General features: G+C 40.4%; 2 protein-coding genes across 9 annotated transcripts in view; one reads left to right on the forward strand and one right to left on the reverse strand.

The window, feature by feature from the left end:
• The window catches only part of ccdc186 (coiled-coil domain-containing protein 186), a 79,776-nt gene extending 79,132 nt beyond the window's left edge, over nucleotides 1-644 (reverse strand). The window contains exon 1 of one of the 2 annotated variants that reach the window (XM_010905298.5): nucleotides 467-644. The gene's annotated coding sequence lies outside the window, so the exon portion shown is untranslated. The remainder of the gene's footprint in view (nucleotides 1-466) is intronic. The other variant, XM_010905299.4, reaches the window with a different exon arrangement.
• tdrd1 (tudor domain containing 1) overlaps nucleotides 1-25,087 on the forward strand; it is a 148,560-nt gene that overhangs the window by 395 nt on the left and 123,078 nt on the right. For 3 of the 7 annotated variants that reach the window (XM_013131971.3, XM_013131970.3, XM_020046684.2), the window contains exons 2-5: nucleotides 1,659-1,741; nucleotides 10,209-10,365; nucleotides 10,474-10,520; nucleotides 10,598-10,655. In XM_013131971.3, the coding sequence (XP_012987425.2) occupies nucleotides 10,224-10,365; nucleotides 10,474-10,520; nucleotides 10,598-10,655 (247 nt within the window). In that variant the 5' untranslated portion in view covers nucleotides 1,659-1,741; nucleotides 10,209-10,223. Of the gene's footprint in view, nucleotides 1-899; nucleotides 954-1,658; nucleotides 1,742-9,530; nucleotides 9,594-10,208; nucleotides 10,366-10,473; nucleotides 10,521-10,597; nucleotides 10,656-25,087 lie in introns of those variants that run through there. The other 4 variants (XM_013131973.3, XM_013131972.3, XM_020046683.2 and 1 more) reach the window with 3 other exon arrangements.

Raw genomic sequence — 25,087 nt, forward strand, 5'->3', positions numbered from 1 at the left:
GTTAGCTAGCTTACGTGAACATAGTTACACAGCCTATTGTATCCTGATTCTTAATAATTCTATTCTGTAGCTTTTCTGCCACTGAAGGCCGCGAGTAGCAAGTAAAGCAAGGGTAGACGGCAGGTTTGACTTAAGTAGCCAACTTAGCTAGCGACAGTCAGTATCTCAGGCTACGTTACGGCTTGCGCAGGAGTCGTAGGTAAATGTCTGAGAAAATAATCCATTCAAAAACGTAGGCGTTATAGTAATTTGCTTGACGTTATTAGTAAAAATGACAAATTGGGTTGGTTCTGGCATAACACAGGTAAATAGTTATTGTACTGTATTTGGCAATCCAATATTAGCTCAGTAGCTAACGTTAGCAAACTAGTTAGCTACCACAATCGTTTACTAAGATAACCAGAGTTTTTATAATAGACAACAAATTCAACTAGGTACACGAATGTATTGCATTTGTAATACCTACCTTAGTTGATGAATCCATTCTGTAAAGTTCAGATGTTAGCTGCTAGCAACCGGAAAGTCCACACTTCCCTTGACAGCTGATTCAGCTCAGCTGGTTAACTAGCCCAACAAGACGCGGCTGAGATGACAGTAAGGGAGTTCTATTAAGCGGAGCGGTGGTGCACCGGTCTTTGGCCCGTGATGTGAACGAGCTAAAGTGGTGAAGGAACACTGAACGTTTGATACCTTAAGTGGGTGAGACTTTCAACCTCATTGGCTGACCCCATTTCACTGAAAAATAAAAATCTAAAACCGTCAATGCCTTACATTATTCCTCAAACAATAATGAATGGAAGCACCTTCGCTTGGGTTAGAGCGGTAGGTCTGTTTGGATAAGTCTCTAGCAACCTTACAATTAATAGCGATGTAAATGTAATCCCATTAATCTTTTGCAGAAGTGTTCAAGCTTGGTCAACGTGCAAGGGGATCTTGTGTGTACAGTCCTCTAGGTCAGTCAACATATGTTCTGTAGGATTGAGGTCTGGGCTCTGGGCAATTCCAGGACCATCTTCCTCTTTGCAAACCATTCCTTGGTTTATTTGGCTGTGTGCTTGTGATAGTTGTTGAAAGATTTCCTTTTTAGCCTCAGATTAGTGACAGAGGGCACACCGGAGTCATGCTAAAATATATTAATGTTTGGACCTGTACATTGTCCCTTCTACCTTAACCGAGCACCTGTCCCAACCGATTAGCAACCCACAACATTTCCCCATGGACCAAAATAAGAGATTGAATGTGTCCTTTTGCAAAATGTATACGGCTTGAATATTCTTTTTTGGGAGAAATTACTTTCATCTGGCCACTACCCGATAGCTCAGGGTTGTAGAGACTACCCTATACATTTACAATATAGAGTGCCCTGTTCCTGCTACACCTTAGTCTCAGCTGTTTTTTACAATATAGAGTGCCCTGTTCCTGCTACACCTTAGTCTCAGCTGTTTTTAAATAAAGGTTTTAGACAAGTTCCTTGTCTTGCTGTAGTGTCACCTTGTGGCAGGTCAGATCCCTACAAGCTTAAGCATAGTCAATGGCTGGTTCTTCTTATAGGTGCTTAATCTCATAACTTTGAACAAATAAGTTAACAATTGTGTAATGTATGCTTAGCTTAAGCTTATGTCATGTAACCTTTTTTTGTTGTCGCCAATTTCCCTTAGGATATGCACATGAGAATATGGCTCAACATCTGAGAACTAATGAATGTTCCTAATTGGTGAAAACACCTCCCTAAGTAACCAGGGTAAGATAATTCTATTCTCATAGTGACACATCAACAAATATGGCAACTGAATGAAAATAAGTTTTGTGAGATTTAGCTAATGAATGACATGAATGATTAAGTATTGTATGACACAGGACTTCCACAAGAGGAAAATGGAAAGTTTCTGTCAGAGTATGAATGCAACCTTAAATAGTTTCTATTTTAGAATTTTGAGTGCACAGAATTGCATCCGTCAACTTAAAGTAGTCAACTTCCAACTGTAGGATTTTGATACCTGACTCGAAATGTCATCAATTATGATTGGTGAATGCTTTTTCCTTCAAGTGGTTAGGGGCTTGATCCTATAACATTGTGGCTCCCAAATTCTGCACGAGTAGGAATTGTGTAATGTCTAATGACTTGGTCATTTTGACTTGATGTCGTAAACAAAATAAATTGTCTATAATAGCTTTGACAGTTACATTTGAAAAAGCTTTACAAAATGTACCAGGTTAGTAGAGGGACATTCATGACATTGCTTGAGTGTACCCTAGAACTAGTTGAAAAAGCTCTATTCACAACCAAAGAGTACAGGTGCATATCCGTGTATATATATAAATACACACACACACACACACACACAAGTTTTTACAGCTACCCTCATGGGGACCAGAAAATAGAAATTGCATGCTCCCTTGCTCTAATCTTAACCCTAAACCTTACCCTAACCTTAACCTAACCCTAATGTAACCCTAACCTTAACCTCAATAAAGTAACATTTAATAAAGTAATAGATTTAATGCCCAACCTTAACCCTAAACTTAACCATCAATGCCTGGACCTTAAGGAAACCCCAATTCTAACTATAAAATAAATTGTACGTTTGACCCTAAACCCGGAAATTGACTTTTGCCTCACGGGTACCGCAAAAAGGTCAATTTCTTTCTGGACATTTGGTCCCCATGAGTTTAGTAAGTCCTAAAACACACACACAGTGTTTGTCATTCCTTTAGACTGATTAGACTGATGCCAAGGACTGTTTGAATGGTCACAATGTTGTTGTATTATGTTTACTTATTGCTCTGGGTATATTGATACTGGGGTGATGTTGGTGTATGTGTCTTAGTGTAGGCTCATTTTGCCAAGCAGTGGTGACCGTTTCATCAACACCTCTGTCTATCAGTTTTAGTCTACTTGAATGCCAATATGCTGCCAAGCTTGATATGTACACAAAGCTGGAGGGTTGTTAAAAACTTGGTTTGTCAATACCAACCAACTCACCATTGGAAAAACACATTTTTCATCAAGTTAATCTCACAAAACAACAGTTAGAAAAAACAATGTTAGCAAAGTCTAGCTTAAACAAAATGGCTTAATAAGTAAGCCCACATGCCGTCTATTCAGATGTTAGAAAAGGTAAACTTTAAAACCTGCAACTGACATTCATATAAAAAATTATACGGCATATACCACAATCAGTGGGGGTTCCCCAATTTTGTGTTTTCGCTGTGACAGTACATTTGTTTTTCATATTTAGTTTAGAGACTGTGATGGCCATTGCAAAAGCTTGATCCATATGGTCAGTGAATCACTTTCATTTGTATTTGAAGGTAAGGTTGGATCGTTGTCCTGCTGGAAGATTCAATGATGACACAGTTTTAGCCTTCAGGCAGAGGCAGATAGGTTTTGGCCTAAAATCTCCTGGTACTCTTGAGTCCATGTTGCCATGTATCCTCCTAACAAGATTCCCAGGGAATTTGGAAGTAAAACCACCCTACATAATCAATAAATCATAAGCAGTTGTGAGTTGTGCTTTTACAGATACCTGGGGGGTATTCCATCAAGGCAGATAATGGTTAATTTAAGTGAGAGTTCCGTTCCATTAATGTGGCTTATTGGAGTGTCTGCTCAGTAACCAAGGTAACTAATAAATTTTAACAAGCCTGCTCCCTCGCAGGCTGTCAAGCTTAATTTAGTTGTGTTTCAAAGAATGTCCAACAGGCGGAAACAGAACCCCAAAAGACTGTTCCGTGTATTTTCACACAACTTTTGTCTTGTCTTTTTTCAAAAACATAAGTTCAGACTTTTTTCTGTCATTGTGACCAAGCATGAATTGATGTTTCATTTAGTTCCAAAGAACATATCAATGGAAAAAGTTAAGAAAAGCATGTCTTACCACTTTCACTGCCTTCAAATGCCTAAGGTTAATTGACATAGGCCTAGGCTATAGCTGAATCCCAAATCGCATACTATGTACTACAATTACAGTACGTACTTCGCGGATGATGAAGTACGTACTGTTTAGTATATAAGCTGGTTCGCCAGTATTGGGAGTGATTGAGACCTACCTTGTATCTTAGTACTAGTACTTGGAAAAGTCTCAAGAATTGAGCAATTGCTAGCTAGACCAAAGACTAACTTTACACTGCCTAAGCTATTTCATTTCAGGGCACAACAATGTTTGACATTGATGCAATAATTATCAATATACAGGTGCTGGTCATAAAATTAGAATATCATCAAAAAGTTGATTTATTTCAGTAATTCCTTTCAAAAAGTGAAACTTTCCTTAAGAATTAGACAGTATTTTGCCCCATCCATTTTTCCTTCTATCCTGACAAGTACTCCAGTCCCTGCTGCAGAGAAACCACCCCATAACATGATATTACCACCTCCATGCTTTACTGTAGGAATGGTGTTATTTGGATGGTGAGCTGTATTGGATTTTCGCCAGACATATCGTTTGGCGTTGAGGCCAAATAATTCAATTTTAGTCTCATCTGACCATAACACCTTTTTCCACGTGGCCTTAGAATCTTCAAGGTGCGTTTTGGCAAAGCTCAGTCGTGACTGCATGTGGCTTTTCTTGAGAAGTGGCTTTTTTCTTGTAACCCTCCCATACAATCCCATACATTTGTGGAGAATTTGTGATATTGTTGTCACATGCCAACAATGACCACTCTTTGTCATGAATTCCTGCAACTGCTTTAGAGTTGCTGTAGGCCTCTTGGTAGCCCCTCTGGCCAGTTTCGTCCTGGCTCTTTCATCCAGTTTGGAGCGACGTCCTGACCCAGGGAGGTTCTCTGTTGTATCAAATACCTACCACTTCTTAATAATAGACTTCACTGTGCTTCCAGGCACTGATAAAGCCTTAGAATTATTTTTGTATCCATCTCCTGACTTGTGCCTGTCCACAACTTTATCCCGGAGATCCCGGGGGTGATTCTTTTTTAATTTGTTGGTATTATACACTCACCTAAAGGATTATTAGGAACACCTGTTCAATTTCCCATTAATGCAATTATCCAATCAACCAATCACATGGCAGTTGCTTCAATGCATTTAGGGGTGTGGTCCTGGTCAAGACAATCTCCTGAACTCCAAACTGAATGTCAGAATGGGAAAGAAAGGTATTTAAGCAATTTTGAGCGTGGCATGGTTGTTGGTGCCAGACGGGCCGCTCTGAGTATTTCACAATCTGCTCAGTTACTGGGATTTTCACGCACAACCATTTCTAGGGTTTATAAAGAATGGTGTGAAAAGGGAAAAACATCCAGTATGCGGCAGTCCTGTGGGCGAAAATGCCTTGTTGATGCTAGAGGTCAGAGGAGAATGGGCCGACTGATTCAAGCTGATAGAAGAGCAACTTTGACTGAAATACAACCGAGGTATGCAGCAAAGCATTTGTGAAGCCACAACACGCACAACCTTGAGGCGGATGGGCTACAACAGCAGAAGACCCCATCGGGTACCACTCATCTTCACTACAAATAGGAAAAAGAGGCTACAATTTGCACGAGCTCACCAAAATTGGACATTTGAAGATTGGAACAATGTTGCCTGGTCTGATGAGTCTCGATTTCTGTTGAGACATTCATATGGTAGAGTCAGAATTTGGCATAAACAGAATGGGAACATGGATCCATCATGCAGTGTTACCACTGTGCAGGCTGGTGGTGGTGGTGTAATGGTGTGGGGGATGTTTTCTTGACACACTTTAGGCCCCTTAGTGCCAATTGGGCATCGTTTAAATGCCACGGCCTACCTGAGCATTGTTTCTGACCATGTCCATCCCTTTATGACCACCATGTACCCATCCTCTGATGGCTACTTCCAGCAGGATAATGCACCATGTCACAAAGCTTGAAACATTTCAAATTGTTTTCTTGAACATGACAATGAGTTCACTGTACTGAAATGGCCCCCACAGTCACCAGATCTCAACCCAATAGAGCATCTTTGGGATGTGGTGGAACGGGAGCTTCGTGCCCTGGATGTGCATCCCACAAATCTCCATCAACTGCAAGATGCTATCCTATCAATATGGGCCAACATTTCTAAAGAATGCTTTCAGCACCTTGTTGAATCAATGCCACGTAGAATTAAGGCAGTTCTGAAGGCGAAAGGGGGTCAAACACTGTATTAGTATGGTGTTCCTAATAATCCTTTAGGTGAGTGTATCTTTCACTTGGATGTTAAAAGTTGTAAATACAGCGGAATAAAAAATTTTAAGCAACAAAATGTGATTATTTTAAAGGGGGGTGATTCTTTCTGGAGAGTGTGCAAACAATCTGTTTCCTCAATTTATAATGTCAGGTTTTTCAACTGAAATTAGTGACTTTGAGGGGATAAAATAGCTAAAATAAAAATACATATATACACATATACAGTGGAGATAAAGTCTACACACCCCTGTGAAAACACCAGGTTTTTGTGATGTAAAAGAGTGAGACAAAGATCATGTCTTTTTCCACTTCTAATGTGACCTATAATGTGAACAATTCAATTGAAAAAGCAACTGAAATCTTTGTGGAATAATACAAACCTTACAATAACCTGGTTGCATAAGTGTGCACACACTCTTATAACTGGGGATGTGGCTGTGTTTAGAATTAACCAATCACATTCAAACTCATGTTAAATAGAACTCATTTCACACCTGCCATCATTTAAAATGACTGATTAATCACAAATAAAGTTCAGCTGTTGTAGTAGTTTCTTAGTTGCATCTTTGAGCAAAAGCTGTGGTCCGCAGAGAGCTTCCAAAGCATCAAAGGGCTCTCACTGTTGAACGATATCAGTCAGGAGAACGGCACATATGAATTTCCAAAGCATTAGATATACCATGGAACACAGTGAAGAAGGTCATCATCAAGTGGGGAAAATATGGCACAACAGAGACATTACCAGGAACTGGACGTCCCACCAAATATGATGAAAAGATTAAGAGAACTGGTCAGGGAGGCTTCCAAGAGGCCTAAAGCAACGTTAAAGGAACTGCAGGAATTGTGGCAAGTACTGGCTGTGTGCTACATGTGAAAACAATCTCTTGTATTCTTCTTATAAATGGGCTATGGGGTAGGGTGGCAAAACATAAGCCTTTTCTTACAATGAATAACATCCAAGCCTGGCCGAAGTTTGCAAAAACAAACAAGTCCCCCAAAAGCACGTGGGAAAATGTGTTATGGTCTGATGAAACCAAGGTTGAATATTTTGGCCATAGTTCCAAAAGGGATGTTTGTCGCAAAAACACTGCACATCACCCAAAGAACACCATACCCACAGTGAAGCATGGTGGTGGCAGCTTCATGTTTTGGGGCTGTTTTTCTTCAGCTGGAACTGGGGCCTTAGTCAGGGTAGAGGGAATTATGAACAGTTCCAAATACCCGGCAATTTTGCCACAAAACGTTCAGGCATCCGTTAGAAAGCTGAAGATGAAAATTAGAAAGCACGACAACGACCCAGAGCACACATCCAAATCCACAAAAGCATGGCTTCACCAGAAGAAAATTAACATTTTGGAATGGCCCAGCCGAAGCCCAAACCTGAACAATTGAATTGTTCATGTTATAGGTCACATTAAAGGTGGAAAAAGTTCAGACATGATTTATCTTTTCACAAGAACCTTTTTTATATCCACTGTAGTTCCAACATATAGATATTTTACGTACTAGAATCAGTCAGTTTCAGGTTTATTTAGGTATTTATTACTTTGACTTAGATGTTCAGTTCAACAATTATTCTGTTCAGTTCAACAATTATCCTGTTTTTGAACAATTTAAATTGTTCATTTCCGACTGTCAATTTTTGTTCATGGAGTAGGGGGGGGTGGTATTGGCCGATTAATCGGTTATCTGCTTTTTCATGCTCCAATCTATAGTGATTATCAGCCTTTAAAAATCCACTATCAGTCGACCTCTACAGAATACAAATCGGCACATAACCATGTGGATTCGGACAGGGATGACCATGTGGGGTGTGGACAGTGACAGCAATAATAATTTGTATCTTTAAAATAAGCTGCAATTTGATCTCCAACACAACTTGGAGCACTTTAGACAGAGACCGCTGAGTCATTCAGACCAGGTAGTACAGAAGTGTGGTCCAAGGGCTCATGTCCTCCTAAGGTCAAACAGGACACCAGGAAAGTTAGAGCATTCCTTTTGATTCAGATGGATAATCTTCACTAAATAATCGGTCACCTTATCTGAACATACTCGCTGTTTTAGCTTAAAAATTAAGGAAATTAATTAGGAGACAAATATCGGACAATGTACATTTGCCAAATTTTCTTCAAATACTCGCCTTGTTGTCCTGAGGTAAGCTTCTGCTAAAGTACTAAAATGTAAATTTGTGCAGTCCTATATGGATATGGTAGTGAAACATCGCACTACTTAACCCTTGTGCACCCCTCAAATGTATTACCCTTTGGACACCTTCGTGGACAAAAATTTACACGTACACTAAACTGACAAAATATTTATACATTCATATTTTCTTCTTAAATCTCTTAAACAACTTGAAACCTGCTCAAAACAACCAAACATTCAATAATTTTCAGGATTTTAACCCTTTAAATGCCAGCTTGATTGTTTGAATTACCTCATTATTTATTACAAAAAATAATTGCAAAAATAATATTTTCCATATAATAAATAGTAGAGGCATGGGGCTTTGGTGATGATTAGAGTCTTGGATATGTCAAAGATTAGCAACACAATTGATTGCATTAGTATATTTTAAGTAGTGCCAGATACTCCCTCTGGACACCTTCGTTGACAAAAAGGTTCCATTGACTTCCATTAAAAACACTTTTTTTTATCTCACTGCCATTACAGTATAAAACCATGCATTCTGTAATGTAAGCATTTCATTTTGAAGAAAAGTAGTGATATTTGAAATTTTGACTGTATTCCATCACACACACGGGTGCGCGTGCACACAAAAACTCTTCTACCAGATTCAACCATTTTCCCATTGTAGGCCAATGGATGAAATTCTTGTATTTTTTTTTTTTTTTTTTTAGCCATGTGACAACCAAGGTGCCCCAAAAGTTTTGGTGTGCACACTTGTGTGTATGTGTGTGCGTGCGCGCCTGTGTGTGTGTGAGCGCGTGTGTGTGTGAGCGCGTGTGTGTGGTGGAATACAGTAAAAAAATTCAAATATCACAACTTTTCTTCAAAATGAAATGCTTACATTACAGAATGCATGGTTTTATTCTCTAATGGCAGTGAGATAAAAAAAAAAGGTTTTAATGGAAGTCAATGGGACATTTTTATCCACGAAGGTGTCAAGTGGGTACAAAAATTAATAAACAGAGTATGAAGGACATGATAGATTTAAAGACATTGGATTTCAAAAATGTAACAAAAAATAAGAGTTGTGCCAAAAAATCATGCCCCTATCTGCAACACAGACAAAATGATCACCAAATATAAAATTTAAAAATTTACAAAAATGCCCGAGGGTTGCATAAGGGTTAAAAAATAAAAACCGCTACATGGCTCGAGCAAAATTATGACTGCTGGCCGCGAAAGAATAACTCTACGCATGCGCGGCTTTCAAACCCCTTTTCATACATTTCAAAACCACGTGTGAAACAGCTGAAGGGGTAAAGTGGAATTTGTCATGAATAATTTGTTTTTAATCGAGTAAGAAGTGAATTACAAATTCATAGATGACATCTAAATAAGCAGCTGGCATGTTCCTCTTAACTAGTAGTAGTTGTCAGTAAAGCTAATGACCTCGACCTTAGATGCTAGGTGGACACATTGGCTATCAGCTAGCTAGGTGTGATTGCTCGCCACTTAGCTGCGACCAAAGTTCCAAATTTAAGAACACGGCTTGCTAACCTCGTTTGTATATTAAAACCCATTTGCAAGCTAGAGTTGCAAGATGTATTTTGAATAAACCTCTGCGTCAGGATATTGATAACGCATGGCCTTGTTCAATAGGCACGAACACGTTTTCGAACGTTGCAAAATGCCAGAGTAGACCTCATTATTCTTTTTTGTAGCAATACATGTCGGATGCTTGTTTGTTCTAAATGTTCTGTTCTACTGAAGGTGGGGTTGTTGATTTCCATGGCTGGAGAAGCACAAGATACTTTAAATTCAACACTTGGCTAGCAATCCCCATATTTAAGTCATTGTCACGAAGTCGACGTTGTCAGTTTTAACCTTAAATAACTTTGTTAGCTTACAGTTTTAATTTGCTCTAATTTTAGTTTAACAGCATAATCATGAACCGTGGGTCCTTTAAGAATGTGGTGCGACCGAACATGCCTTTAAGGAGGCCATCAACCAGCCCTGCAGGTGCCACTGCAACCCCAAGTGCCCCTTACCCAACGCCAGTTCGCCCTCTAGCGAGCTCCTATGCTGATGGTATTTATTCCAGTACAATTCTAGAGGATTTCTTAATGACCGTGTTGATGTCAGTTTCGAATGTTATGTACTTTCTCATGTAAAGAGTGATTATTTTCTTTATTGAAGCTGAGGCCAGCCAAAAGGAAACTGCTGTAATTTTAAACAACTCTATGGTAAGCATTTAAGATTTTCCATGTTTCAAATTTAACACCTGTCTAAAAGGCCATGACGTGTCATTTTCCCTTTATAGGTAACTGCATCCATGACACCAGTAACTGTTCGGTTGTGCAACTACTGTAGTCAGCAAGGTCAGTCTAATTTCCTTTAATGTTTTTTGCATGTATTAGTTAAAAGTGCACTTTGCCCTGGATGGACCTTAGGTGGTGTGTATCATGTCAATCAATCAAATGTATTTATAAAGCCCTTTTTACAACAGCATAGTGCTTTACAGAGACACCCGGCCTTAAACCCCAAGGAGCAAACTACAGTAGAGTTGAATTTCAGTGGCTAGGAAAAACTCCCTAAGAAGGTCGAATTAAATTTTAAAATGTATTTATTTTTTGTCTGAGGGATTTCTAGGGCAGTGAGATTTGTTTTACACATCATTGGCCAGAAGGAGCAAGGTTTTATGTCACTGTATATTACAGTGTATTACAGTGTGTATCTGGAAAATGTTCTTGCTGTGGGGGTAATGTTGTTGACCGAGGGGTCACACTTAATTCTACTTCTCACCTTTCTTCTTATTCCCTCCTCTCCATCTCTTCTTTACTTTCTTCCTCTCTCTTGTACTGCGCCAAATACCCCTATTTCGTAGTCCAAGTTATCCTTACACCTCTTACGAATGTTGCTAATTCCAGGCCAGTCGCGAGAACTACATTCTTTAATTACTCAACACTCCAAAGCCGGTTTATGTTGCAACTTTTCACAAAAAGCAACCGCAAAGGAACTATCAACAGTCAAGAACAGTTAGAATCCTGAATGACAACAGCTCCAGTATAGGGCATTTTTCTACGCTTCCCCACTTTTAGAGGAATCCCCAACCCTAGACGCTGGGACATATTGCAACACACACCTCACCATTGTTACAACCAGAGGTGGGACCAAGTCATTGTTTTCAAGTCACAAGTTACATTTGGCTGCAACAATAAGACATCTGATTTTCATGTTGCCTTAAAAAAAAACATTGCGTGGCGGTCGGGGATGGTGCCTCTGGGATGGCAGACCGGGGTGGTGGTCCCTCTTTTTAAGAAGGGGGACCGGAGGGTGTGTTCCAACTATAGGGGGATCACACTTCTCAGCCTCCCCGGGAAAGTCTATGCCAGGGTTCTGGAGAGGAGAATACGGCCGATAGTAGAACCTCGGATTCAGGAGGAACAGTGTGGTTTTCGTCCGGGCCGTGGAACACTGGACCAGCTCTATACCCTCTACGGGGTGTTGGAGGGTTCATGGGAGTTTGCCCAACCAATCCACATGTGTTTTGTGGATTTGGAGAAGGCATTCGACTGTGTCCCTCGCGGCATCTTGTGGAGGGTGCTTGGGGAATATGGGGTCCTGGGTCCTTTGCTAAGGGCTGTCAGGTCCCTGTACAACCGAAGCAGGAGCTTGGTCCGCATTGCCGGCAGGAGGTCAGACTTGTTCCCAGTGCATGTTGGACTCCGGCAGGGCCCTTTGTCACCGGTTCTGTTCATAATTTTTATGGACAGAATTTCTAGGCGCAGCCAGGGGCCGGAGGGTGTCAGGTTTGGGGACCACACAATTTCGTCTCTGCTCTTTGCAGATGATGTTATCGTGTTGGCCCCTTCTAACCAGGACCTTCAGCATGCGCTGGGACGGTTTGCAGCCGAGTGTGAAGCGGTGGGGATGAAAATCAGTACCTCCAAATCCGAGGCCAATGTCCTCAGTCGGAAAAGGGTGGCTTGCCCACTTCAGGTTGGTGAAGAGTGCCTGCCTCAAGTGGAGGAGTTTAAGTATCTAGGGGTCTTGTTCACGAGTGAGGGAAGGATGGAACGGGAGATGGACAGACGGATCGGTGCAGCTTCTGCAGTAATGCAGTCAATGTATCGGTCTGTCGTGGTGAAGAAAGAGCTGAGCCGCAAGGCGAAGCTCTCGATTTACCAGTCAATCTACGTTCCTACTCTCACCTATGGTCATGAGCTTTGGGTCATGACCGAAAGGACAAGATCCCGGATACAGGCGGCCGAAATGAGCTTTCTCCGCAGGGTGGCCGGGCGATCCCTTAGAGATAGGGTGAGAAGCTCGGTCACCCGGGAGGAGCTCAGAGTAGAGCCGCTGCTCCTCCACATTGAGAGGGGTCAGCTGAGGTGGCTTGGGCATCTTTTTCGGATGCCTCCGGAACGCCTTCCTGGGAAGGTGTTCCGGTCCCGTCCCACCGGGAGGAGACCCCGGGGAAGACCTAGGACACGCTGGAGGGACTATGTCTCCCGGCTGGCCTGGGAATGCCTCGGTGTCCCCCCGGAAGAGCTAGAGGAAGTGTCTGGGGAGAGGGAAGTCTGGGCATCCCTGCTTAGACTGCTGCCCCCGCGACCCGGCCCCGGATAAGCGGAAGAAGATGTGATGTGACGTGATGTGTGACTTAAAAAAAAAACATCTGCAGAGTGTCTATAGTTTTAGTTTGTATTGTGTAGGCTACATTTTCAAAGGTAAAAACAATGTTGGGGAAATTATGAGGAAACATTTCTATTTCAATAATACTTCACATAAGTTAAAGAATATTATATGGTGGAGCACCCAGAGAAATGGTTAGAGCTTAAGTTAATGTAGAGAACATTATCTAATAAAAAAAAAATCCTATTTTGATGTTATTGTTAATTTGCTTGTGCTCATTATCTTTGGAGAGTGATACATCCAACCACACTATTTTCCATCCCACCACTGTAATGTACAAGAGAGACTTTTTGTGGAAAAACGCTTTTGTGGAAACTAGAACTGTGATAAAATTATCTTTATTTGTAAATCAGTCTGCGGTAGTACGTTTCAGTGTTTACAAGTGGATATACCCATGAGGACACAGCTCCTCATGGGCATATCCAAAAAGCTTTGTCAGGCCATAGCTTTTTCTGACCAAAGAACTGAATGCACCGTGAACGCAACACACTTTCTCTTTTTAACCAAACCAATCCAGTAGATTCTGGAACACGCAGTGCCAGAGTTTCAAGCACGGTCGGCTTCTCGTACCTCTGTTTTTGATGGGATAACAAACCTTTTAGGTGATTTATCCACCTAGCTAGATCAATGCACCAAGTTTTACTGGAGTGTACTAGCTAAATTACTAAAATGTAAATCTAGTAACTAGCAATGAATTTACATGGCTACTTAACGTTTTGCCTTTGACATGGGTATGTATTCACCGCGTGAATAATAGAAATTCACTTTGCACGATTCATAATTTGTATTAGACTAGTTTGGGCGTATACATAACAGTTGAATATGGTTCACATCATAACATTTTGTTTATCACTTAGTGCTTGCATTTGTTCTACACATTTGTTTTACCTGCTAGGGCTTTCATCAAAAATGTTACTTTATAGGAATTTCTGCTCCAAAGAATAGGGTACAGTTTGAGCATGAACAATTATATGCACACTGACTATTCCTAGCTAATTACTATTTTTCTATCGCAGTAATTTAGGATGTTATTATTCCTATAACGTTTATTTTTTTCAATTAAAATAGTTTTTTGCTTTTTTGTGTTGAAATAACTAGATAAAAGTGTTGGTGTAGTATCAACAACTGAGGTACGAGCGGGTAGGGGAAGCTGACCATGCTGAAACCTGTTTTTCCTCCTCTGCAGTACATCACTGAGTTAAAACACTTCCAGAACCCGTGCTCCAGAATCTACTCTGATTGGTTCAAAAATATGATGGACTCACCATGCACTCAGTTCATTGGTCAGAAAAAGATATGCTATGCCGATCAGAGTCCTCATGGGCATTTCCGCTTGTAAATGCTGTGAAACGCAGACTGTGATTTACAAATACAAATCATTTTGTCACAGTTCTAGACAAATTTTAGTAACAAAACTGTCTTTATTTTATGTTGGTATGTTATTAATGAGTAGCAAGATTCTAAATATCAAAGTAGTTATACTATGCACTAGAGCCCAACCGATAAAGGATTTTTAAGGTTGATATCGATACAAATATTTGGTGATTTAAAAATCCGATATTCCAAAATATTGGCCGATATATATTTTATAGAAGTCCTGAAACGCGTAACAAAACAGATTTCCCTAACATTAGTTATTTTGTAGTTATAGGAGTCCTCACTAAAATTATTATAATGCAGTTTAAAAATAAACTAGTTTTATTGTCACAACAGAAAAGAGGAACATCAAAATATATTAAAGTTCTGATAAATAAACTGTATGAAAATACAGACTTAAGATGTGAAACTTAAAGTATTTTGAACAAAAACACAACATCAACAACAACAACAAAAATCAAGGTTACCAGTATTAATAGACTTCGTAAGCTTCATAAAAATAACTTTGAAAAAGACTGGGGAAAAAATATTCTGTTAAGTTCTATATGTTCTGATCAATAACAACAACAGCAAACTATAAACTATATACTGTTTATGAGGTAGTGTACTGAATCAGTCTGTCCTCAATAGCTCCAGTCCAGTGGAGGCAGGTTTTAGTACAAGATGCAAAGTTTCTCTGCATTCTCTCCTTTCAAAGAGCTTCACCTATCCTCATAAATATTCCCTATGGTGCTGAACACTCACTCGCCACAGAGGAGGGTGGACAGGAGAGGTACTGCCTTGCCAAAGCTTACAGTCTGGTGAAACTGTTGGTGTTGTGTTTCTACCAATCATATGGATTTCCACTCTTTATGTCAGTGACAGGCTCTCTGAAGTACCGTTCTAGCTCTTCGATGATCCCCTCTGGTTCCACTGCCTCGTTGGTGGATTGAAGGGGCACAGTGTCGTAAAGCGGAGTCTAAGAGACTGGGTACTTGGTCCTCTGTTCTCTGCCTTTTGGGATCGCTCTCCTCACATGGCGTTTCAGTGGCAGAATCTGGTGGACTGGTCTCCATAGCCTCTTTTAGCCAGGTTTTCACTTTTGTCCGAATTTCTGGTACCGAAGGACGCTCTTTGTATCGTGGGTCAAGGACACATGCAAGCACCACCTCTTTAGAGTCCTTAACTTTTGCAAACCTATTTTGCAAGCTATCCAGTATGGTTTTTCTCATGGTTTGAGTACCCCTGGTGGTTGGTTTCTCTGACTCAAGTAAACGGCGTTACACTGCTGTTCGTGGTAAAATGCAGCATGTCTGCTCTACTGAATTCCAGTGTCACCTACTCCATTGGTCCAAGGGTCTCTGCCAGGTTCGACACAGTGGACCATTCCTCTGCTGACAGACATGAGAAATGTCCATGGTCGCTAGCATATGCAGTGATGGCTCTTTTTTGTTCGATCATCCTCACCAACATGTGTAGTGTAAGAGTCCCACCTCGTCTGTACTGCCTGTATGATGGAATGCTGTGGGACACCTAGCTCCTCCTGAATTTTAGACAGGCGTTGCAGTGCTGTAACAGAGTGGTTGAAGTGTGTAGCAATTTTCTTAAGCTTAGCCAGAATGTCCACCACCACTCTCTGGGAACTAACTAAGGCCATCATTTATAACCAGGTTTGTGAGCACTACAGCTCAGGTCTGGCCTTTCACCATATTTTCCCCGCTGTCCCTGAGCACAAGCATGACCCGCTCCTCATCAATTTCCCATTCCTCAAGCATGGGCAGAAATGTCCCTCCAATGTACTGTCCTGTGTGGGAGTATGACAAGGATTTAACATTCACGACAAGTTGGACCTTCCAATTCTTATCAATGAAATGAGTAGTCAAGCTCATGAGTGCTTCATTTGAACCTGACCTACAGTCATTGGTAAAAGAGGCTGTTTCCTGCATTTTCAGCTGACAGCAATTTCTTTATTTTACTTATTTTGCGACTCCTGTATAAATCTTATTTGTATGGAAACATTTCTCTGTTTTTAATGGGTATCTGGGCTCTGCCTTGGCCATAACCCTTTTAAACCCTGCACCCTCAACAACTGCAAAAGGCAGGATGTCAGTGGCTATCATCTCCATCAGGAGTTTGTCCATTTCCTCTGTTCTTGGATCATTTAGAGTCTATTTTGTGGTTTTCTCTAGCACTTGTTTTAGGGTTGGCTGTGTCAATTATGTGGTTGAAACTTGAGGCTGTGCATCTGTGCATCAGGGATGCCAGATCCCTGGCTCACAGAGGCTGTACAGTTGTTGCATGTGACTGTACCTGATGGGGCTTTTGTGAAATACTCCCATACTTGACTTCGTCCACCACTTGCCATCTGTCAAAATATAATGTAAACAAGCCAGGTGAGATGCAAAAAATTATTGCTGCTACAGCCACAACTATTACTACTACTATTATTATTGACAGTAATAATTAAAAAAAAGCGATGATGATGATATTATAATCATTTGTATTATTATTAAACAAGACAAAGATCATTCCTAATGTTTTCTTTGTGTGTCATAGTTATTCCCTATTGCCTTATAAGCTACCTTATAATTACAATGTCAACTTGCTTATCCCTATATCCCTTTACCTTAATTCGATCCATCAAGCTACAACAAACCATTTTCAATCATCATTTGCTGCCTGCCCTCTAAAATCTACTACTTTGTGATGCATTATTTCCATTATGTGACTTGTTAATGCTGCGGCTGAACGACAGTCAGCAACGTACACTTGCGTCATTGGATTTCACATACGTGTAAAAGAAAAGCTAACTTGTATGCACCAGCTATGTTTGATACTTTTTCTCTGTCTAAATGTTCACTCCTCACACACCTAACTTATCTTTTACAATGCAGGGGCTGTAACTACAAGCTCATTAATGTTAGCGGTCTTCCACTGATAGCCATGGCATTAGCTAGCTTTGTGGATAGCTAAAGTCTATGATAAGCCATCATTTAGCAATAGATAACATCAAAACTGCTAATTATTGTAAAACATACTTTTTTGAAATAATGGGCCGGGGAGAGATGATACGTCTCATTGCTATAACTGTCACGCTACTAAAGAAATACATCTTCAGTTACATTGTCAAGAGTTAAACCGACAGTCAACTATACTGTAACACACAACATACTTACTAGCTTATTCCGTTTCACTCTCAGCTAAAATGTAACAGCAGCAAAACTGGACATTGTAGTCATGAATTTTGCATGCTTATTTGAGTTAAGAACTGTTGGGGATGTTCTTTTAATTGTTATTCAAACATTGTATGTCTCGTGACAGATGCCAACTTACCGTGAAAACACTTCACCGATGACTCAGTCGTTCACTGTGCCCGACTCTGGCTGGATCAGCTGGTTGTAGGGTTTGTTTTAGAGTGCCCTCTGGTGGACAAACTATGCAACGCCAACACGCATATCATGGTTGAATGGTGTTTTGTCCGTTTTATTTTATGTCTTAAATATTCGTTTATCAGCCATTATGTTTGGAAAATGCCTAATATCGGCCCGCCGACAAATCGGTTACAAAAGTAATTGCACATCTTTTTTACAAGTGTGCATTTATTTTTATTTTTTTGCAAATACACTTTTGTCGCTGTTTTACCTTCATATAAAAAGGGATATACACCCATTTTAGATATGGCCTTATTTTATTTATTTTGTAAGAGAAATGAGTCAGCACTTCCAATCAAATATAAAACAGACGTTCTCAAAACGTGTTTTTTCTTTCTACACATTTCTAAACCTGTCGCTTGCGGCGTGTCTGCTGTTTGATATCCGTCTTTGCTGCTTTGTCCAGGTTGTCCATGAACAATGTTTCGCCCTTTCTGTCCAGTATCGGCTTGCAGCTGCATCTGTTAAGTCAAGTGTGGTGTCCTTAATTCAGTGTTAGAGTTTGCAGTCAGGCTATTTCTTACCTTGAAAGTCAGTCTCGCTCCATTCTTCATCAATACATTTTAGACTGATCTGATTTACCACAAATCCGAGCACACCGGTGTTGTCGACTGTTCTACATGAGATATGAAAGACAAAACATTCCCTTTTAAATTTCATTATTGGAGGCATCTGTCGCAGATGATGTACATTTTGAAGCAAACCAGTAAAGCAATTAATGTGAAAATATTTTTGCATTGCCCCTTCTACAGTATGCTTAACAAATAAATGTCCATAGATAAATGGTAATTAACAAGTTATTAATCAAGTTAAAACTCTAAGTTGTTAACCAATTTATATAACTAGGTACAATGTTCATTGTAGTGTTACTCCCGCCAAATTATTCCTCCCCAATGCCCAAAATCCAGACAACCTAAGACTAATCTTGTTTAATACATTTGCATGATGAATGTTCTATTTGACGCAGCCACCAAACACTTATTGATTTATTTATTTAGACTATTCTTTTATTTTTTTAAGTAATGTAAATTCACATTCACCTTTCATGCGGCCTAATCATTTCATCCTTGCCAGCAGTTTTGTGTAGGTCCCAGACCGCATGCTATGAAAATGGTCATGCCTTCACTCCTGGTTTTCTTCGCCAGATTGGGTTATTTGGGTTAGTTTGCCATCACTACGCCCTCATACTTTCATTCATTGGCCATCGAAACATATAGTCTGTGCCGAGACCGTCCAGTTTTTAGCCATAATCAGAAAAGTGTCATCTCCGCTCTTTTATTTAACCCCTTCAACGTAATTTGCTCTAACGGACAAATGACGGACTTGAGTCAAGTTGCTATATTGTCAAAGTGCAAGGCAGATGATCCACAACAGAGAAACTGGCCAATGCAGCAGTGCACAAAGTGCAAAGAAGTTGGTGGACATAAGCTAAGACAAAAGCAGAGAGGAAATCAATAGAGACTGAAAAGAGTGAGAATAACCAACTGACCAGTGTTTCATTTGCAATTACTTATGATATTATTTTCCTTCCCCGTAAAAAGCTGTTTGTCGTATCAAATGAAGATAGAGAGGATCTGTATTGGGTTTTCAAATTATTATATCCATTGAGAAACCAAACATTTGCACACCTGTAGATCCACCGGTGCGTTGGAGAAGACCAATGGTCGATTCAAGTAAACAAAAGAACTCCCGCACCCAGTCTGCGTAACTAGCAATAAGAATTTAATAACGTTTCGGTACCAACTTTAGGTTGCCTGCTGAGTGTAAACTGTTGAAATCTTGTTAATGAAACTTATTAAATTCTTATTGCAGATTATGCAGACTGGGTGTGGGAGTTCTTTTGTTTGTATTATTATATCCAAACAAGGATCTTGCCATTGTTCAGCTGACATTGTTTCTTGCAACGTTGCAATATAACATCAGACTTCTTGTGAATCTTAATCCTTAACCAGCCTTTTTATAAAGGAATTTATTCAATGACTGTTATTTTTATTTTTGGAACAACTTTTGTTGCACTTTATTTTCAAACCATATAATGTACTAAATATATTTCATTGTGTTAAAATGGATACAATTATTGGATTTTAATTATATTATATAAAAGTAAACTCACCTAAAGGATTATTAGGAACACCTGTTCTATTTCTCATTAATGCAATTATCTAATCAATCAATCACGTGGCAGTTGCTTCAATGCATTTAGGGGTGTGGTCCTGGTCAAGACAATCTCCTGAATGTCAGAATGGGAAAGAAAGGTGATTCAAGCAATTTTGAGTGTGGCATGGTTGTTGGTGCCAGATGGGCCGGTCTGAGTATTTCACAATCTGCTCAGTTACTGGGATTTTCACGCACAACCATTTCTAGGGTTTACAAAGAATGGTGTAAAAAGGGAAAAACATCCAGTATGCGGCAGTCCTGTGGGCGAAAATGCCTTGTTGATGCTAGAGATCAGAGGAGAATGGGCCGACTGATTCAAGCTGATAGAAGAGCAACTTTGACTGAAATAACTACTGGTTACAACCGAGGTATGTGGCAAAGCATTTGTGAAGCCACAACATGCACAACCTTGAGGTGGATGAGCTACAACAGCAGAAGACCCCATCAGGTACCACTCATCTCCACTACAAATAAGAAAAAGAGGCTACAATTTGCACAAGCTCACCAAAATTGGACAGTCGAAGACTGGAAGAATGTTGCCTGGTCTGATGAGTCTCGATTTCTGTTGAGACATTCAGATGGTAGAGTCAGAATTTGGCGTAAACAGAATGAGAACATGGATCCATCATGCCTTGTTATCACTGTGCAGGCTGGTGGTGGTGGTGTAATGATGTGGGGGATGTTTTCTTGGCACACCTTAGGCCCCTTAGTGCCAATTGGGCATCGTTTAAATGCCACGGCCCTTCTGAGCATTGTTTCTGACCATGTCCATCCCTTTATGACCACCATGTACCCATCCTCTGATGGCTACTTCCAGCAGGATAATGCACCATGTCACAAAGCTCCAATCATTTCAAATTGGTTTCTTGAACATGACAATGAGTTCACTGTACTGAAATGGCCCCCACAGTCACCAGATCTCAACCCAATAGAGCATCTTTGGGATGTGGTGGAACGGAAGCTTCGTGCCCTGGATGTGCATCCCACAAATCTCCATCAACTGCAAGGTACTATCTTATCAATATGGGCCAACATTTCTAGAGAATGCTTTCAGCACCTTGTTGAATCAATGCCACGTAGAATTAAGGCAGTTCTGAAGGCGAAAGGGGGTCAAACACAGTATTAGTATGGTGTTCCTAATAATCCTTTAGGTGAGTATATACAACAATTTAAAATAACTGGGTCCATTATCACTCAATGAACTATTTCCATACTACTTTTTGTCCAAAAGTACAACACTTTAACTATACTGCTTTTTAACTTTAGGTTACCTGCTGAGTGTAAACTGTTGAAATTAGAATGAAGACAAATGACAAGCGTTTATTTGCATGTGCAAAGTTTGAGAGGTTTCCAGAAATGTCAATGGTTGACTCCTTATGACTGGTTAAAATCATTTTATATCTGAACTTTTCTGTACTGGCCTTTTACCTGTCACCATCACAAAGATCTTTAATTCTATGGACACACTCTGAAACAGGCATTTTCATACAGTGCACCGCATGCAATAGACTGGCATGTCTTACGGTTGATATTAGGTCTAAAATGGCAAAAAAGAAACCACTTTCACTATAATCTTGTTAGGCAATGTTTTGAAGTATGAAGGCTATACAATACTTGTCTATTGTTTGCTGAGTGGAACAGTTTTCGTTTTGGCGATGCCTCTTCTCCCCATAAGAGCGGTTGGCTCTCCTTCATTCGTCAACTGATTTGATCAGGTCCTCAAACTTCTCTTCAGCCGAGAGTTCTTTCAGCCAACTTGCCAAAGCCTGTGAAAGTACCGTAGACAATAAATTGACAATGTCAAAACAGTACAATGTCAAAATGTAACCAGAATAGGAACCAGGCAAAATTGATGCAATTATTGTATTTCAATTATATTATAAACAAGTACACCACATTTAAATAACTGGGTCCATTCTCAGTAACTGAACTATTTGTATACTACCTTTTGCCCAAAAGTAAAACACTAAGTATACTGCTTTTCAACTTTAGATTGCCTGCTGAGTGTAACCGTTGAAATTAGAGTGAGGAATAAAGTGTTAAGAGCTAGATTGAGGAGTTTCCAGAAATGTTACGAGCGGACTTCTTACGAATGGTTAAAATCTTTTTATATTGTGACTTCTCTGTACTAGCATTTTACTTATCCTTACAAAAATGTTTACTTCTATTGACACTCTGAAACAGGCCTTTTCATGCAGTGCTGTATTCCTCTTCCATTAGCACCGTATCTTTTTCTTCCTCTTTCTTCTTGTACTCTGCCCTGTCGTCTCTGTTCCACTCTGGTCTACTCTCTGCTCTTCCATGTCCCCTGCTGGCTTTCTCCTCTGTCCCAGTCTCTTCCCTGCCTAGTAAAGTAATGCATAAATTTCTTATAAAACACAGGGCATAATCTTATAAAGAGTACTAATAATTGTATCCTAATTACTATGGATATTTAGGTTTAACCCTTTGACGCGTACGATCACACCAGTGTGATCAGGCTAGAGTGGTCCCTGAAGCGTATGATCACACTGGTGTGATTAGAACGTATTTTTTAGAACGCACCATTAGAACGCCTAGGTATAAGTAATGTAACAATTTAGCTCAAACATTGTTTATAACTTTATTTCCTGATTTTAATTGTTTCAAGACCACACTATGATATTAACCAGGTAGCAAGCATTCAAATCGGGACAAGAAGTGTTACTTACGTACCAACAGACAGCCAACACTAGCATTTATATTTTTCAACAATGAACATAATACACAAAAATGAACGATATTAGCGACTACTATAGAGCTTTTTAACGTTTCCTGGAAGAGCTGACCGGTCAAAACCATTGTGTAAAAACTTTCTAGAAGTTACGTTACCCGTTGTGGGCGCCTCTATGCTTTTTATATAGTTTATTCATTTTCATTGCACTGAATTACAGGTCACGCTTTGTTAGCTAGCGGTTAGCTGACGTTTGCTAGATAGTTTGCTTTCGCAGCTCTTTGAATTTGAGTCAATGAGAGAAGCTTGCAATTCAAATTCTGGAACTCTGAGTGAGTACTGAACTCGCGTGCAAAAAAACTCACGCTGGGGGGCCGTTAAGGAATATTTGAAACTCTTGCGTGAAAAGGTTAAGTAAATGTAGAATTTTATTCAGGCTTTCAGCAGACCAGCTAAAGTTACCTGACAGTACTGTCCCTGCTCCCCAGTTCTTTTGCTGCAACAAATTTTAATATTTAAATAAACTCAACTTAAGAGAAACTCACACTGAAAATGTATCTGTTTACGTTGCACGTAACGTTGGATGAACAACTAGCTAACATGGCAAAATGGTACTGTTAACTAGCAAAGCTTGCTTAGCCTAATGTCTTTGTTTCTCAATATACACTGAACAAAATGATAAATGCAACACTTTTTGCCCCCATTTATCATTAGCTGAATTCAAAGATTGAAGACTTAATGTACACAAAAGGCCTATTTCTCTCAATTATTTTTCACAAATCTGTCTAAATCTGTGTTAGTGAGCACTTCGACTTTGCCGAGATAATCCATTCACCTCCCAGGTTTGGCATATCAAGATTCTGATTTGACGGCATGATTATTGCACTGGTATACCATAGGCTGGCCACAATAAAAGGCCACTCTAAAATGTGCAGTTCCATCATACAGCACAGTGCCACAGATGTCGCAAGTTTTGAGGGAGTGTGCAATTGGCATGCTGACTGCAGGAATGTCCACCAGAGCTGTTGCCCATGAATTGAATATTAATTTCTCTACCATAAGCGGTCTCCAAAGGCGTTTCAGAGAATTTTGCAGTACATCCAACCGGCCTCACAACTGCAGACCACGTGTAACCACACCAGCCCAGGACTTCCACATCCAGCATCTTCGCCTCCAAGATCATCTGAGACCAGCCACCCGGACAGCTGCTGCAACAATCGGTTTGTGCACATACTGTCAGAAACCGTCTCAGGGAAGCTCATCTGCATGCTCGTCGTCCTCATCGGGGTCTCGACCTGACTGCAGTTCATCATCGTAACTGAGTTGAATGGGCAAATGCTCACATTCGATGGCGTTTGGCACTTTGGAGAGGTGTTTTCTTCATGGATTAATTCCGGTTTTCACTGTACAGGGCAGATGGCAGACAAGCGTGTATGGCGTCGTGTGGGTGAGCGGTTTGCTGATGTCAACATTGTGGTTCGAGTGGCCCATGGTGGCGGTGGGGTTATGGTATGGGCAGGCGTGTGTTATGGACAACGAACACAGGTGCATTTTATTGATGCCATTTTGAATGCACAGAGATACCGTGACGAGATCCTGAGGCCCATTGTTGTGCCGTTCATCCACGACCATCACCTCATGTTGCAGCATGATAATGCACGGCCCCATGTTACAATTCCTGGAAGGTGAAAACATACCAGTTCTTGCATGGCCAACATACTCACCGGACATGTCACCCATTGAGGGAGAGCATGATTATTTTGGGATGTTCTGGATCAGCGTATACGACAGCGAGTTCCAGGTCCTGCCAATATCCAGCAACTTCGCACAGCCATTGAAGAGGGGTGGACCCACTTTCCACTGGCCTCAATCAACAACCAACAACTCTATGCGAAGGAGATGTGTTGGACTGCGTGAGGCAAATGGTAGTCACCCCAGATACTGACTTGTTTTCAGACCCCCCCGGACACCCCAATACAGTGAAACTGCACATTTTAGAGTGGCCTTTTGATGTGGCCAGCCTAAGGCACACCTGTGCAATAATCATGCTGTCTAATCAGCATCTTAAATTGCCACACTTGTGAGGTGGATGGATTATCTCGGCAAAGGAGAAGTGCTCACTAACACAAATTTGTGAACAATATTTGAGAGAAAAAGGCCTTTTGTGTACATAAAGTATTCAATCTTTGAGTTCAGCTCATGATAAATGGGGGCAAAAACAAGTGTTCAGTGTATGTGTTGATAAAATATTGGCAGCAATATTAATAGCTACATCTAAACAATGTGAGAACTGAATAGTTTGCTAATTAACGAACTCAAGCAAACAAACAACTGCTACCTTCAACGTGCGATCCTCTATCGCCTTCCTTCTATAGAGGCATACAATCTGGGGAAATAAAAATTTGCCCACCGGGGGAACAAAAGTTATTTTGTGCACGGTTCTCATTGGGAGAATGAGAGCTGCGGGTGAGGACGTCCG

This window comes from Esox lucius, chromosome 5 (assembly GCF_011004845.1).
Source record: "Esox lucius isolate fEsoLuc1 chromosome 5, fEsoLuc1.pri, whole genome shotgun sequence".
Taxonomy (NCBI): domain Eukaryota; kingdom Metazoa; phylum Chordata; class Actinopteri; order Esociformes; family Esocidae; genus Esox; species Esox lucius.